This window comes from Octopus bimaculoides, chromosome 4 (assembly GCF_046866305.1).
Source record: "Octopus bimaculoides isolate indiv1 chromosome 4, ASM4686630v1, whole genome shotgun sequence".
NCBI classification, from domain to species: Eukaryota; Metazoa; Mollusca; class Cephalopoda; order Octopoda; family Octopodidae; genus Octopus; species Octopus bimaculoides.
Genome location: NC_142931.1, coordinates 139,275,960 through 139,293,675, shown reverse-complemented (window position 1 = coordinate 139,293,675; position 17,716 = coordinate 139,275,960). Strand labels below are relative to the sequence as shown.

The 17,716-nt window shown below is 36.6% G+C and overlaps 1 protein-coding gene across 3 annotated transcripts in view; it reads right to left on the bottom strand.

The window, feature by feature from the left end:
- The window catches only part of LOC106876987 (uncharacterized), a 41,020-nt gene that overhangs the window by 20,178 nt on the left and 3,126 nt on the right, over positions 1-17,716 (bottom strand). The window contains exon 1 of one of the 3 annotated variants that reach the window (XM_014925762.3): positions 14,308-14,782. The exons of 1 other annotated variant lie outside the window; for it this stretch is intronic. In XM_014925762.3, coding sequence (XP_014781248.1) covers positions 14,308-14,575 — 268 coding nt within the window. In that variant the 5' untranslated portion in view covers positions 14,576-14,782. Of the gene's footprint in view, positions 1-4,003; positions 4,468-14,307; positions 14,783-17,716 lie in introns of those variants that run through there. One more of the 3 variants, XM_014925763.3, reaches the window with a different exon arrangement.

Genomic DNA, 17,716 nt, shown 5'->3' with positions numbered 1-17,716 from the left:
CTTTCTCCCATTCATTCTCTTTATTAAGCAATCTATCGTAGTGGCATCTCCAGACCTCTTTCTTTGCATCCTCATTTAATGCAAGCGTACCATCATCCATGCGAACACATTTCTCTCCTACAACATCACTATTCTCTCTCCTACACTGTCTTGCAACACGAAATACCTCGAGTCTTTGGTCCTCACGGCGCAGAACATTGGCAAATCTTTCCTTATCTGCTTCCCCTCTGGCTAAATAAACCTGTCGCCTAGCCTCCCTTCTGGCACATTGGTACAATTCCCTGCTACCACCGTTCTTCCAGTCCTTCCAAGCCTGTTTCTTTTGTCTAATAGCCCTGTCTACCTCCTTGTTCCACCACCACGTTACTCTGGGTCGGGAGGGGACCTTACACCACCCACAAATCTGGTCGGTGGCTTTCAACAGGTTGTCCCGCAGAAATCTCCAATTGTCTTCCACGTTGTATGATGCTATATCCCCTTCTATTTCGTTAAATGCTTCAAGTAACTTGTCTCTAAGTCTCTGTCCGTTTGCAGGGTCTTTAAGTTTCCACACCCTTCTCCTCCAAGCCTGTCTAATTCTGGGCACCCATTTTGCCTTGATCCCAAAGTCGCTAACTACTAATCTATGTTGTGGGGTACATTCTTCGCCAGGGTAGGTTTTGGCATTTATAAGCCGCCCTCTTTCCCTATTTCTGGCGAGGATGTAGTCGATTTGGCTAGAGTGTCTGCCGGATCGGTAGGTGACTAGGTGACTGGCAGGTTTCCTGAAGTGGCAGGTTTCCATTCTTAGAAAATCTCATTAAGAATACCCATTTTTCTGAAACGGTTCACACTTGTATAGGTATGTTGCTTTAGCTTCAAAATAACAATGGTTCAAATTTTGGCACAAGGCCAGCAATTTTGGGGGAGGGTCTAAGAGAATTACATTGGCCAAGTGCTCAGCTGGTACTTTATATTATTGAGCCTGAAAGGCAAAGTCAACCACAATAGAATTTGAACTCAGAATGTAAATATAGACAAAATGCCGCTAAGCATTATGCCTGGCATGCTAACAATTCTGCCAGCTCGCTGCCTTAATAATAATAATAATAATGATAATAATAATCCTTTCAACTATAGGCACAAGGACTGAAAATTTGTGGGGAGGGCGTAAGTTGATTACAACAGCCCAGTACTCAACTGGTACTTATTTTATCGACCCCTGAAAAGATGAAAGGCAAAAATCGATCCCAGCGGTATTTGAGCTCAGAACGTAAAGATGGACAAAATGCCACTAAGCATTTTGCCCGGCGTGCTAACGATTCTGCTAGCTCGCTACTTTAATAATAATAATAATAATAACCCTTTCTACAATAGGCACAATGCCATAAATTTTGAAGTGAGAGAATTAGTCGATACTATCAACCCAGGACTTGATTGGTACTTCATTTTATTGACCTGGAATGACAAATGACAATGTTACCTCGTCAGGATTTGAACTCAGAATGTAAAGACCCAACAAAATATTATGCTTGACGCTCTGAGGGTTCTTTCAGCTTGGTGCCCTAATAATTATTTCATATGCTCACACACATGCACATCGGCAACATTCATTGATTTCTTGAAAACGGGGTCATAACCCCAAAATATTGAATGCAAGGTAAGTCTACATTAATTCATATATTTGTTTTCTTGTGATATGCCTTGCATTTACTTCGCATTGTTCTGGCCTTACCCACAATCTTTTATACAATATTTATATATACATATAAATAAATAAATAAATATATATATATATATATATATATATATATATATATATATATACACAGGGTGTGTAAGGTATTTGAGGACACCTTTTTGAGGTCATTGCTGCATTTTTTGCTAACTCAATATAATCTTTGTTTCAGAAAACAATAATGGCAGACCCTCAGCTTACTCTAGAAGTGAAGAGGCATGCTGTTATTGTGGTTACAAAAACTGAGTATAGTGATTTAGAAATATCTCAATTTTTAAAAGTTGCCAGATCTTTCGTCTACAAAGTTTTTACGGAGCCAGAGATTGAAGATGGAAACGTATCACCAGTATCAAAGCATAAAAAGCATCCTAAATGCTCTGAAGTCATCAGAACACCTAAATTTATCCAGAAAGTTCAACAGACCAATGATTACAATCCCAGGAAGTCCATGAGGTCAATTGCAAAAGATCTCCATGTGTCAGAAGGAACAGTCAGAAATGTTGTCCATGAAGACATCAAATGATGTTTTATGTGATGAGGAAAGGTCAATTTGTCAGAAAAAGCAAAAGAAAGTCACTACATCAGATCTAAAAGGTTCTTGAACAAACTGAAATATCCAGCAGAAGAAGATTTGATTTGGTTTTTCTTAAACAAGAAAAACTTCAACCAAGATCAAAAAGTTAACAGAAGAAATGACAAATGGTTATGTGCAGGCCCTTCTGCAGTTCCAAGTGTTATGCATGCAAAATGTCTTGCAAATGTCATGGTTTTAGGGGTTGTCAGCAATGAAAGACATGTGATACCCCCTTACTTCTTTCCACAAGGCCTTAGAGTTAACTCTGCTGCCTACATTGAGGTCCTGGAAATAATTGTTAAGCCCTGGATAGACAGTGTATGCAATGGAAGGCCATATCTGTTCCACTGAGACTCTGCCCTATTACACATGGCTCTAGTAACACAGGAATGACTGAAAATTTTCATGATCACACAACTCCTAACATTTGGCCTCCTAATTCCCCAGATCTCAATCCATTGGATTATTACATGTCCAGTGATGTTGAGAGAGAGGTCAATGAACACGCCCATAACACCAAAGATTCTTTGGAAGCTACCATAGTCAAGGTAATGTCCAGAATGAACCAGAACCACTTGATTCGAGCATGTAGATGATTTAGATCTCGTATAGAAGCAGTTGTTGACGCTGAAGATGGCTTTATTGAATAACATTATAGAAAAGGTTTATTTTTATTCTCATAGCATTTTTTGATAAATAAAGTTATCTATTATTATATGTTTTTTTTTTATAAACATAAATCTGTCCTCAAATATCTTACGCACCCTGTGTGTGTGTTTGTGTATATGCCTAATAACGCGGACACGCACACACATAAAACACACTACAAAGTCTGTGTAAGCTAAACACTCTTAAACAATTATTAACCAAAGTTAATTTCGGTTAGTAAAATATAAATCCTAACACCCACGTATCCGTGCAAAATCTATAGATATAAGCCAACATTGCGAAGTTCGTCGCACAGTCTTATTTATTTTTCCATTTTCCAAGTGTTTTAGAAAATTATAACCGTCACAGCCCTTGTCGTTAAGTTACAGAGGTAATAAATCACCTGTTGATAGATATTTTTAATAACGAATTGTCGATAATAAATTACGAGTTATTTGATAGTCTATTGTCTTACCTGTATCATAATAAATATAATCGCCATTTCTTGTGTTACAATTTTAATTACAGGTGAAATTAAACAATTCATAAACACACATTTAATCTAATACTTGTCGTTTTAATACATAACTAAATTGGATCAATGCGTGGTGACAATATTTTCCCAAGATACAGAAGGAAAATATATTTAAAAATACAAATTAACAAACGAACGTATTTAAAATCTACTAATCTTGAGAAAGTTCTATGCTTTACTATCGGAAAATAACTTAATGACCGTTGTTTATAACTAAACTAATTTCAAAGTTTCACATATCGCCATATTTTGGTAATGATTAATTAAAGGTGTAAACAGGTAACTAACGTGACACCAATTTCTAAGAAATTTATTAACTTGACGGTTAGTTAATTATACTTTACTATTTCATGTTTTTTTGTATCTATACAGAAAAGAATACCACATGAAAACGAAATTTTGAAATAGTGCAACATAGAATAAAACGGTCGACACAATAAGATCATATCTTTGTCGACCTAATTTTCGTTAATACGTGAGCAACTATAGAAAGAATTTAAGAAGAGAGGAAGGAAAGTTATGAACTTACGAGGTGACAGCCACTCCCAGATCGGTCTATATTCGTAGGAGAAAATATACCAGCAACCTTTATAGCGTTTTCCTTGGTAGTCTTGATAAAATGTATAATCATTGAAACAAGTTTCCCAAAGGCCGAGTTTCACGAATTTATTGTTGGCTTGTTCGAAAGATTCCAACCAGTTTGGACTGGAGAAAGCTATCACCATACAAAAAAGGGCTATACCGCTCAAGGAAAAGCCATATATAAACATTCGAGAACTCGACATGTTTAAACAATATCGAACGTCTCTCTTATCGACGAGTAAATGTTCCTACGTTGATCAATACTACATATATTTAATATATTTGAGGTGAAAATTAACCTCAAGTTATTGTCGATATAATATAATTGCTTTGATGGCCGCCTTATATACGATTGGCTGCTTGCTCTGACGAGACACACAGGAAACTAACAACGATCAGGCAGTCAGGCTGGCTACCTACCTACTTTTGAAGTCACTATATTGTCTATGCTTGTTATCTTCAGGTAAGGACAGGTGAGTAACAAAATCAGCCAAGTAGTTCAACAAGTGACAACAGTAAATTGATAGCAGTTGGCCACATATCACTCGGGAAACTTGCAAAAGAATAGGAAAATCTAAATAGATATACATACCAGTATTATTCAGGAAATATACATATAAAACAATATTAGGATATATGTTCTAGAATAGCAATGCAGTTTATTTAAAATACAAATCGACGTAGCAGCAGACCAAACAATGAAAAGATAAAGGTTTCTTTTAAGTTAGATAGACATATACAAAAAGACTTAATCGTCGTTAAAGGGGTATTTAATAAAAGGGAAAAGGATCTAAGTGTTGAAACGAAATTGTAAGTATACAACACTAAATATATAGGTTGATCATAGCTGGAAAGACGGAATTTTAAAGTTTACAATTAAACTTTTAATAAACAGCAAACGTTGACGTTTTATTTTCTTTTTTTATCTTTTTTTTTTTATTACAATTCAAATGGTGAGATTTAGAGCAAGCCAAGCCAGTTTCAATTCCAAGTTAGAAGACATTATTAACTTCCGTTATACAAGCTTATGCTTAAGTTCGATGGCAGTGTGTTAAAGAAGAGCAGTGGAGACGTTGGAGAGGATAATTATAGTAGCAAATTTGGAACTTGCCATTCTAAGTTCAATTCCAAACACAGTTGATGTCACTCTGTTATCTAAAATCAGCCTTAATCATACGGACCTATAATCAAATGAATATCGGCCATCACTATCCAGTCTTTTTTGCTTGCTTTTGTTATTTTTATTCAGACCTAGTGAATCTAGGATTACAGTATTCAATTATTTTTTAACAATAGGATATGATTTCTGGCAGAGATATGACTTCTATAATATACTTCTATAGAGTGGTGGACTGGTCAGGTTACCAGTTTGCCCGATGGCAAGTGGGCCCCTGCAACATTAGAATCCATATATGGGGGGGGGGGGGGCTCATGTTAGTATCTAAAGGGCCCATCCCCTCAAGTTTTTTATTCACTCCTGGAAAAATGTATTAATTATTTCAGCCTGACTGTGTTTGTAGACAGTTGAAAAGAATATTTTTAACAAAAAAAAAACATTAAATGATAGTATTGTAGTTGCGAGTGGGACCCCTTAGTCTCCTGACAACCAATACTCTTAGACCCAGTTTGCCACTGCTTCTATAATATACTTATGGGTAAAAACATATTCAATTGACCATACACCTATTTTTAAAATTAGTATTGTTCCTAATCAAATTAAATTAGAATTGTGGATAAGGCGACAAGTTAGTAGAATCATTTGCACACAGGGCTAATGTTTAGCAGCACTTTACATTCTGAGTTCAAATTCCACCAAAGTCGACTTTGCCTTTTGTTCTTTCAGGGTTGATTTTAAAAAGTACCAGTTGTACACTGGAGACCGAAGTAATTGACGTCATCCTCTCCAAAAAATGAATTGCTGGCCTTGTGCCAAAATTTGAAACCAATAAATTAGAACTGGATATAGTTAGTTAGTACCACACCACTACTATTACATGTAATTGGAAGAAGAGTTGCCAGTGATATACATTTATGCTCAAGGTTCAATTCCTAGTTATGATTGTTTTATTTATTCTCATCATCAGCTTATCATAGTTTAACATCCGCTTTCCATGCTGGCATGAGTTGGACGGTTTAACTGAGGACTGGCAAGCCAGGAGGCTGCACGAGGTTCCAATCTGATCTGGCAAGGTTTCTACAGCTGGATGCCCTTCCTAACACCAAACACTCCAAGAGTGTAGTGGGTGCTTTTTACATGCCACTAGCTGGGGGTCCAGTCAGGCGGCACTAACATCACCCATGCTCGAATGGTGCTTTTTATGTGCCACCGGCACAGGAGCTAGTCAGGTGGCACTGGCATCGACCACACTTGAATGGTGTTTTTTACATGCCATCGGCAAGGGTGCTTTTTATGTGGCACCAGCACAAGAGCTTTTTATGCAGCACCAACAACAGGTGCTTTGTATGTGGTATCAGCGTGGTTGCTTTTTATGTGACGCCAGATCTGTTTACTATAAATAAACTTAAAATCTTCGAGGTTTTTTATTTCTTTGATTTTCCAAATTATTGATGTTTTTTGAAGCAACAGTGGTTTCTATAAAGTTGGTGATTATGTTGATGATGATGATGACGATTTGGGCTGTCTAGCAATGATTGAGCGAGAACATATGGAGTGTGTGGAGTAGTGAAAAAGTCAAGCCTTTGGGAACCACTGTTGTAGGAGTAGTAATAGTTTTATCTGAGATCAACCATGAACGAGTTGACCTAAAATCAAAGATGCTCCAGTCTTGACCATCCAATCATTTCTTTCCTTATTAAGCAATTATGAACTCTCATTGCTTTAATGAATGAGGGTTCAGCAAGGCACAGCCCCATGGTGTAAGACTAGAAAACAACCATCACCCTATGGCTGCCCATATGCAGGGTCAAAGCTGCATACTTTTAGTAGTATCCTCAACCTATCCCAGTTACATCTTTCCCTATTGCTGCTGGACTCATGAAGAAAGTGTGACAATGCTAATGCTGATGTCTCGGTTTGTTGAACAATCTGCATGATGAATATTATTATTATGGGCTTGGTTCGTGCAAAACCAGACAACACTCATGTCCTTCAAACTTGGATTGGTCTGGTACAAGTGCAACAAGTCCAGTAGTTATCAGTTTGCAAGATCTGTATGGAGTTACCTTCCCTTAGATGAACAGTTAAAGAGCTGAAAGACCTCATCAGCCTTGGGTCTATTTGAGTGTCTGTAATTCCATGACATGCTAATTAATCTTAGCTGGGACACAAGTAGGTACTACTACTTCAGATCAAAGAAGACCTGGGAACAATAGTGGCCCTCTACTGGATGTATTTTAAAGTTATGACTAGGACAATCTAGTAATTCATAATAAAATATCCAAAACAAGATTATATAAATTACTGTTTAAAACTCATTATAAAACTGCTTTTTATAAAACTACAAACCTCTTCCAACACAAGGTTCTAGGTTATGTAGCTTGCTTTTTGTTTAACTGGACTTTAGATTTAAGAGATAGTATTGGGTCATCTCATAAATAATGCAGTTGTTTTTTTTTTTACTTTTATTTTTCAAAATTAAGATAAAGTTCTCTTTTAATCTAAAATATACTCTACTTCATTTTCTACAATGCTCTTCCATCTTTCTGGTAGACTTGCAAGGCCCCTCTTCCAAAATCCACTTGTCCGTCATGAAAAACACTTCTCCAGTACTGTTCTCACCTCGTCTACAGAATTCATATTTTTTCCATCCAAATGATTTTGAAGACTGCGGAATAAATGATAATCAGGAGGGGCAATGCCTGGCAAATATGGTGGGTGGGGCATAGTTTCCCATTCAAACTACTTCAGCCTTTGGATTGTCATCTTCACTGTATGTGGCCAAGCATTATCCTGATGGAAGGACACCTTTCATTTTGAAATCAAAGATGGTGGTTTTCCTTCTAGTGCTGACTTAGACTGCTCAAACTGCTCGCAGTAGATCTCCTTTGTTATCATTTGGTTTGGGTTTAAAAGTTCAAAGTGGACTAAACCTTTCATATCCCACCAAACAGATAACAACACTTTACATGGATGAAGACCTTCTTTAGCCTGGGGTGCCAGTGTTTCTCCTTTCTCTACCCAATGTCTTTGGTACTTCACATTTTTATAGATAACCCATTTCTCGTCACCAGTCACTATCCAGTCCGAAAAGGGTTTATTCATGAGATGTGACAGCAAAGTAGAACACATATTCACTCTATGCATGCGATTAGACTTGGAACGTTTGTGAGGAACCTGATTTTTCAATGGCAAGCAGGTGTTGATGAATGGTTGAATGACCAAATCCAAGCTTCCCTGTTAGTTCCTCAAGAGTTACAATGGGATTTTGTTCCACCAGAGTTTGCAAGACATCCTCGTTGAGCTCTATAGATCTTCAAGGATGAGGCTCATCTTCTAGGCTTGTAGTTTCTGGCTTGGAACTTCTGGAACCATCATTGACACTGGCTTACACTTATTGTCCGATCCTCATATACTGCATTAATATTCTTCACACTTTCTATTGTGTTGTTGCCTTTATTGAACTCAAAGTAAAATAAGCCAAATATGCTCCTTTGTAACTTCCATTATAGTTTTGAAAAAATAACTGTTAAAATCGAACTGCACTCTTCACAACTTGCACTAAGAATAAATACTAGGTAAAATTACTACCTACCTTTATTGCAAGTTGACTTTTATTTCATGCAATTGACAAAACCACATTATTTATGGGATGACCCAATAGAATGTAAATTATGGGAGATTTCATAATTATTTGTAGCTTGTTAAGTAACTGCACACAAGCTCCTTTGTTTAGTAACCTTAACAGCCATATGTTCGGAATGTCACACTAGCCCTGTTCATTTGACAAGCTACCTTTATATAACCATAGTCTTTAGTTCAGAAGAGTTGGCTAGAGTTATTCAACAATAATCTGATATAGAAAATAAATGTGAAAATTATTTTCATAGAAATTGAACTAAAAGTGGGGCAAGAATGAAATTCTTGGAGCAATGAGAACTCATTAGACATAAGTAAAATTATCTAAAAAAATGTATCCCTTGTGTTAAAACAGAAAGTTTTCTTCAGGCATGAGGGGGGGGGGGGCAGTCAAAGAGTTGCTGCCTTTTGCAACAAGCTATTTTTGCGAATAAGGACTTTCCACTCTAATGAAACATAAAAACAAAACAGAGTAATCAATTGGACCCTGAAGACTGTATCCAAATTACTCTGGCATCAAAATAGCCCAATTTTGATGTAACTGTAACAAAAATGAAACAATATCATTTCTCCGAAACCTGAATTGAAAAAGTTTCTAGAAAAGTCCTTTTGTTTCATAATGAGGATATTAATTTATTTTATTGCATTTGTTATATATTTTTTATATTTATAATTGTGTTCTCCATATAAATAAATTCAACAAACTTTTTGAATTCAAAGAATCCTTTATGAACAAATTTGGGGCTTCATTTGCAGAGTTAGAGATCAATTTATTGGGAAGAGCAACAAACTACTTTTTGATTTATTTGAAATAATATATCAAGCAGTGTAGGGACAGGTGGAGCTGTGTGGTGAGAAGTTTGCTTCCCAACCACATGGTTCTGGGTTCAGTTTCACAGCATGGCACTTTGGGAGAGTGTCTTCTACTATTACCTCAGGTCAACCAATGCCTTGTCAGAGGATTCGGTAGACAGAAACTGAAAGAATTCTCTTGTGTGTGTGTGTGTGTCCACAACCATGTGTTTACATCCTCATAACCTAGCAGTTCAGTAAAAGGAACCAATAGAATAAGTACCAGGCTTGTAAGAAAATAAGTACTGGGGTCAATACATTCAATGACAAATCCTTCAAAGTGGTGCTCCAGCATGACAACAGTCAATTGACTGAAACAAGTAACATATAAGAGATATAAAATCAGGCAATATCAAAATAATATAATACCAGACAACATCAACACTTGTGTCGTACACAAATGGCTTCAATGTAAGTGTAACTAATTTATTAATGAGTAAAGCTTTATAATTCTTCTTAACATTAGAAGGACTGAATTTTTCACCTACCTTTAAGGACCAGAATGCATCAGTTGATGCAAAGATGTTTTTCTGCCAGTGTCACCTGACTGGCCCCTGTGCTGGTGGCATGTCAAAAGCACTATTCGAGCGCGATCATTGCCAGTGTCACCTGACTGGCTCTCATGCTGGTGGCAGGTAAAAAGTACCATTCAAGCGTGGTTGTTGCCAGTGTCACCTGACTGGCCCCTGTGCTGGTCGCATGTCAAAAGCACTATTCGAGCATGGTCATTGATAGTGTCACCTGATGGCTCCCATGCCGGTGGCACATAAAAATCACCATTTGAGCGTGGTCAATGCCAGTACCACCTGATTGACCTCTATGCTGGTGGCACATAAAAAACACCCACTACACTCTTGGAGTGGTTGGTGTTATGAAGGGCATCCAGCTGTAGAAAGCCTGCCAGATCAGATTGGAGCCTGGTACAGGCTTCTGGCTTGCCAGTCCTCAGTTAAACTGTCCAACCCATGCCAACATGAAAAGCAACGACAATGATGATGATGAAGGAAAAAAGAAAAGGAGAAGTGGAAAACCTTTATTAAATGTATGACTCTAATGAATTTTATGACTTCACGATGATATTAGTCACAATTGTTTGATATTTTGAAAGAAATTTATCCTTACGAAATAAAAAGAAATTTATTGAAATTCTAAACATCCATCAGAACATTTTAACATACATTTACATACACAGGTTTTTTTTTATAGACTCCATACATTTCTGTGGTTCTGTTTCGGCATTTTGTTTTTCACCCATGTACATCTGACTTTATTTCCAGAGGTAGAGCTTTCCTCAAAAGGGTGTTTGATAGTTACATGAACGACTGCAAGGTGAATCACCACAAATTCCTTTTGCAACGTTTTCAATATGTTCCCATCGACTAATGACTGAGTTACAAACACGTGTATATTACCCAGCTGTTTTAAGAGCAACATCCAAAATATCATAAAGAAACGTGCACTGGCCATTGTCTACTGCTTGCCTTGACTGAATAAAGCTTTGCGATTTGGTCAATCACGTCTACGCCTACCTTAGTCTTGTTATAAAAGAAGTATGGTGTCAGGCTTCTTTTTGAGGTTGTTTTCAGAAGGATCTTCTACATGTTGATGCAAGATACTCAAAACAACAACAGACTTTGATTTTTAACACTGGTATGATATAAGTGTGACAGTAGGCTTTTCTGTGGATTTCAAAACCACAGTTTCAGGCACTGGTTTCACCTGTTCTACTACTTCTGGCAATTCCCTTCTGTTGTAATGAATTGCGCTGACCAAACTGCAGTTTGTTTTTGTGAGCAATTACTGAATATCTAAAATGCAGTCACATGTATTTATAAACAAAAAGCAGGTGCAAGTTTTCAAAAGTTGCCATTGCATCAATTGGCACACGTGATCCTTATAGGAAGTGGTTTATTTATTTTTTTTACAGTTGGTGCAAGCAACCTATGATATATAGTGTCTAAGAATATCATAATAGCATGAAAAGTCAAGCACCATGATGTTGAAATCTACAATAGTTTTGGAACTGTGTGTAATTAAAATTTCAAAATGCATCAATTGACTCACTCGGTTTTTCTTGTGTTAATGAATTGATCTGAAAATAAAGTTTAAATCTGAAAGCAAAGATCTGTATTAACATGCATGAAATATATCCATATTCAAAAGTGACAAGATGGCAGAATTGTTACCACATCAAACAAAATGCTTAATGGTTTTCCGCCAATTACAATCTATGTTCAAATTCTGTTGAAGCTGACTTTACCTTTCATCCTTACAAGGTTGATAAAATAAATACCACTCAAGTACTGGGTTTGATGTTAAAATACTTGGCACCACACAACGAAACTGCAGGCCTTGTGCTAAAATCACGAAGAAAAATATACACATATTTTTTTTCCAATATTTAAGGACTGAAGTCTTTTATTCAATGATGTCTTCATCACATGTGGGGAAATAATAAACTTGCATTTCATCACTGTCACCATTTTAGTGTTCACTTTTTTATGTGTACTGGTGCCAAGTCAAAAACAGCCATGCTGGTGCCATGTGTAAAGCAGTGGAGCTGGTGCAATGTAAGAGAATGGCGTTAGGAAGAGAATCCAGCCACAGGACACCGTGCCTAAACTGGACACAATGGAGCCTGGTGCAGTTCTCTGACTTGCTAGCTCCTGTCAAACTATACAACCCATGCCTGCATGGAAAACAGACAGTGATGATGATAATGAGGAGGAGGAGGAGGTTTTCCATGCTTGCCTGGACCAGGCAGGATTAACTGAGGTAGATTTTCTACAACTAGATGACCTTCTTTTTGCCAACCCTCACCTGTTTCCAAGAACGGCCATATTTCCCATGGTTGGTCATGTCTTCGCATAAGTTGTATATATATATATATATATATATATATACATACATATATATATATATATATATATACATATATACATATATATATATATATATATAACAGACTTCTTTCAGTTTCTGTCTACCAAATCCACTCACAAAGTCTTTGGTCAGCCCAAGGCTATAGCAAAAGATACTTGCCCAAAGTGCCAAGCAGTAGGACTGAACCTGAAACCATGTCATCGGGAAGCAAGCTTCTTACCACACAGCCATGCCTAAATCTCTTTTTTATACAATTTGCCATCTCAATCCATCACTAGTGTCTTCATATTCTACAGTTTTTCTGTTTTGTTTTATTTCAAGAAAAGCGTTATGATTGCAACTTACTGGCTGCAATGAAGCATTATCAGTTTTGTAGAGAAAGCAGCCAGCAAATTCTCCACAAAACCATCTTAATGAGAATAAATTGTATGCCATGAGGAAGAAGTAAAGTCTTACATCAGAATATGTTTGCAGAGATGGAATGGTTACTGGTTGTTAAAGAATAAATAAACTGGGATCCTGTAACTTTTTTGAATATTTCATGTCTCCCCAAGAAAGAGCTCTGCGCAAGATGTTAGACCTCCTCTTCTTACCATCATGTAATTTATTCCACTGATTGGTATCACCTGCCAGATTGCACGAGCAGCTAGAATTACATTAGTCAAGGTTCAATTATCTAAAACTTATCAGACTATTCTTGATTGCATTGAACCAAAAATGTCTTCGAAATTGGTTGTTAACTCCTCATTCATCAACACACTACAACCACCACCAGCATAATACATACTCCCTCTGTCTCTTCTTTCAAATTTATCTGCTTCTCCTACAAAGTATTTCATCCAAACTCTTACCCAGTACCATCTTAAGACATTGGCACACAGGGCAATTGCTAGGGGTTTCACAGGTCTAGGGGCCCAATTCTGATCTATGTATGCTGTAACTACTACTAACTACTACTATAGGCAGGGCTGACTTAAGGTACCAGCAACTCAGGCAGTCGCCCAGGATGTCATATGTTTTTTAGTCTACATTTTCAGTTTAGCTCCTTGCGAAAGTTTTAAAAAACTATACTTGTAAGGGCACCGAAGTTCTGCTAACCTGGCGCCAGCAACCCTAAGGCAGGCCCTAACTATAGGACCCAGTGCATTGATTTGCCTGGGGATCTCACAGGTCTAGAAATCTGATTCTGGTCTATGCATGTTGTGAATTGCTGTCAATAAATACTATAAGGTCCAATGCATTAAATTTGCCCAGAGGCACTGCTAAGACATCTCTAGAATGGTTGCTCTCTAGAATTATGTGTGTGTGTGTGTTTTGACTGCAGACATCAACAGGCAGAAATTCAAGTTGAACATCAACTACATCGATATCATCAACTTGAGAGGACCTGAAATGGATATGGATACACTCCCATCCTTTGGAGACAAAATTGGTCTGGTTTCTTAATAAAAGTGAAAAGATTATTAAAAAGTGAGTTTAGAAATAAAAGACATCGAAGTTTGTTCTAATTGAATCAAATACATACTTTTGTTGACCACAAACCGATACTACGCCAGTAAAAGATAGAATAATGTGAATGAGTCAACAGCATTTAAGATCGATATCAATATAACAAGAATTAACAGATTGTAGCTTGGGAAGCAGTCATGCGATAAACCGAACATCTCACGATAATGAAAGTTCAAAGCTTGTTTACGTAAGGGAGGTAATGATTTCATACCAAAAAATGTCCAGTAAATAATTGCTTATAAAGTACTTACATGGCAATATAATATCCCGGAGAGCTCTTACTTCGTCTGAAAATACCCAGTAACATCCTTTGTAGCTTTGGCCGCTCATAGAGTCCGGTCTTTTGTAACCATCATAACATATTTCCCATAAACCTGCACTAATGAAATTTGGATCACCACCCTCATGTCGATCGATCCAGTGTGAACTGGAAAAACAAATCACTTTGAACAATCCTGCTAGAAACGTCCCAGTAAGACCTGCTAAGTAGAAGATCTTCGCGAAATTCCGCTCAGGCATGGCAGTTGCAGTGTGGACGATAAGCGGAAGTTGACGTTAGACCCCGAAGCTGTGATAAATAAAAACAATTGTGATGGTAACGGATGGAAAGGTATTCCTGTAAATAAACTGCTTCTTCCTTTTTTTTTTTTTTTTTTTCAATATAACTCCCCCCTCAGCTTCTTTGTTACGAGGTGGTCGCTTACCACCTTTAGACTGTTCTACTTATTTTTTAATGTGGTTATCTACCTACATTACCTGTGTGACGTCACCTAGGTGCGCCAGTCATTGATTGTTAGTGACTACTGCTACCTTTAGCACGAATGAAATGCAGTGACAGCTTTCTTTAATATATTTTTAACTGATCAATTGTGTACGTATGCGCGCGGTCAATAAAATCGTATGGAAAAAGTTTAATTGATAATAGTAAAGCAATACGAAAGGTTTTTAGGTTAGCTGCAGAAATTAAGGGGGAAAATCAACAAAAAGTTGATCTTATTAAAGATGCCAGATACTCATCATGGTTTTTTTTTTTAATAAATTGTGGATTCTCTTTATAGAAAATATATTATCATCACCAATTTCCATACAGATTAATCCGTGGGTGGCACAATGTGTTAGATTGTAATAGGGTGGGAAAAAGATTGTCTCTCTCTGAAGAGAATAAACCAAGTAAATAAAATATAAATAGACAGGAATTGAAGCTTAATAAAAGTTGGCACTAGCGAGCTATCGTCTTTTAAATTCATAAAGATAGCCAAAAAGAAAATACCACAAGCAATTTTTTGCCGTTAGACATAAATGATACTAGTGAAAGCTATTGATTGTTAGCTGCTCAAAGTATCATTAATTTTTACATAGTCCATTTGTTGTATAAGATCAAGCAAACTTTTAGAAAACATACGACTTCAATCGAAAGGAGTATGATAGCATTTAATTTGATAGGATTCAAATAATAACAACGAACTGGACAAGCAAATCTTTTCAGATTAAAGAATGTTGAGGATTATTGGGCTATTTTTATCCATTAATCTATAATTCTGAAGCCGAAGCTGCTACACAAATAATGGGTTTATAAAGAGACGGCTGTGTGTGTGAACTGGTCGTGTGGATAAAATATTGAATAACTCAAAAGTTTCGGCTTCATGATCACAGCAAGAGTTTCGTTGTATTTCTGACTTATTGAAAATTGGTTTGATATTAGTAAAACCATCATCATTAATGTAAAATAATATTATATGACAGTTTATTTTCAAATAATGTTACAACCGACAAGGACTCACAGATAGATTTGAACCCGTGAAAACATCTGACTTAATTTTCATTAACCAATTTAAATTTCCGCCCCAACAATTTTCACCAGTATTATTGATAAAGAGATCATCGTTTTAAATATCCCATACATTTGTGAAATGATAAATACTTGATATGTTGTGATGAAGTCAATGAATAGTTAGTTCTACCGATTTCTCCATGGAAATATATCTATTTTCAACAACCCAGAAATAGAACGAAACTCTAGTATGATCATGAAATCATGAATTTCCAAGTCAGGCAATATCTCATCTGCTTAGTATGTACAACTGTCTCTTCTTAAACCCATTATTTTGAGTAGGATTTCCCGGTTTTTGAGATTTTTAAAAAACGCATATTAAAGTAGAAAGATGGTTATACATCTTTAGATTGTATACCTGACTTTCCTACTATAAAATAAGAATATATAACGGAACGCTGAACTCCAGACTATCAACTTAAACAACATTTATTCAGGTGGTAAATATATACATCTTTAGTTCTTGTTACAGCTTCTGTTGTTGGGACGTTGTTATGTAGGTGTGAGCGAGCTGTCGAGCGTAAGTCCGAAAGATGTAGAGAGACAGCTTAACACGTAAAGAGACTGTCTCCAGAGTTCGAATGTTAGAGACACTTCTTGACACGTCCATGCTCTATGCTGGCCAGCAAGAAAGAAAATGAATTGAGCGGGAACGCTTGGTTGTTTAATTCTACGCATGCGCACGGCGTTACTACAATATAGTTAATCTGCCAGTGAATTGCTTCGATTCTTGTCTGTTTATTTTCATTTACGTGGTGAATGCTTTTAGATAGGGAATCACGATTTAATATATACTGCTCAAAATGACGAGAAATCGATTCTGACTAATCTGATATTTATTTGACAATCAAAATAAATTTAGGAATGAGGATTCATTTCTTTTATAGAACCGTTTGTTTGTTTAGGTTTTACAGTCTTTTCGTTGATTTTCTTTCTTTAATAATGGAAAATAGTTAACTGCATCGACTTCCATTGTTTATTGAATTTTATTTGATTCCCAGAGATAACCAATCTGTTTCTCAAGGTATTTGAACCCCTGAAAACCGAAACGATAAAACGTGACAATCTTCGGACTTTAAGACAGAGAAACAAACTGCAATGGTTGAAAGTGAAAGAAAAACACTGATTGCAATAGTCTGTGTATATGTACCTACCTATATGCATTACCTACAGCCATGTGTAACTTGGCAATTTCCACATTCAGCAGTTTAGAAATAACTTTCCCACTGGATAAGGCGCTAGACGATCGCATCTAGTTTTCCCGGAGAAGCTGTATACATATTGTTTTTTTTAAATATGCCCATTGGAGCTGTGTAAAATTAAGTGAACTAGAGAGAGAAAAATCGAGTATTGTATTTGAACTTGTGATTTATGAAGTAGCTATTCGGTATCTTATCATTTTGCTCCGACATCATCATGATAAAGTGCTTCATCAACAGAAGAATGATATGAGATGATTTTCAGGTCTTTCACAAAAGCAGATGGCTTGAATGATCTTCAGCAAGATTTAATGCTAATTCAGACCATCAGAAGTTTACTCTTGTAGGTGCGCTACACACAATATAAAATCAACCGAAATCTAATAATCTTGCCATGGGCATTTAATGCAGAACAACTGGGATTTTAGATAAGGGTTCTCCTGGTGTTTTACAGTTTATCTCACTTCATTTAATGATGGTTTCAAATTTTGGTACAAGACCAACAATTTTTAGGTGATGGAGTTTAGTCAATACCCTCGACCACAGTATTTGACTGGTACTTTATTCTATCGAGCCTGGAAAGATGAAAGGTAAAATAGACCTCTGTGGGGTTTGACTTCAGAACGTAAA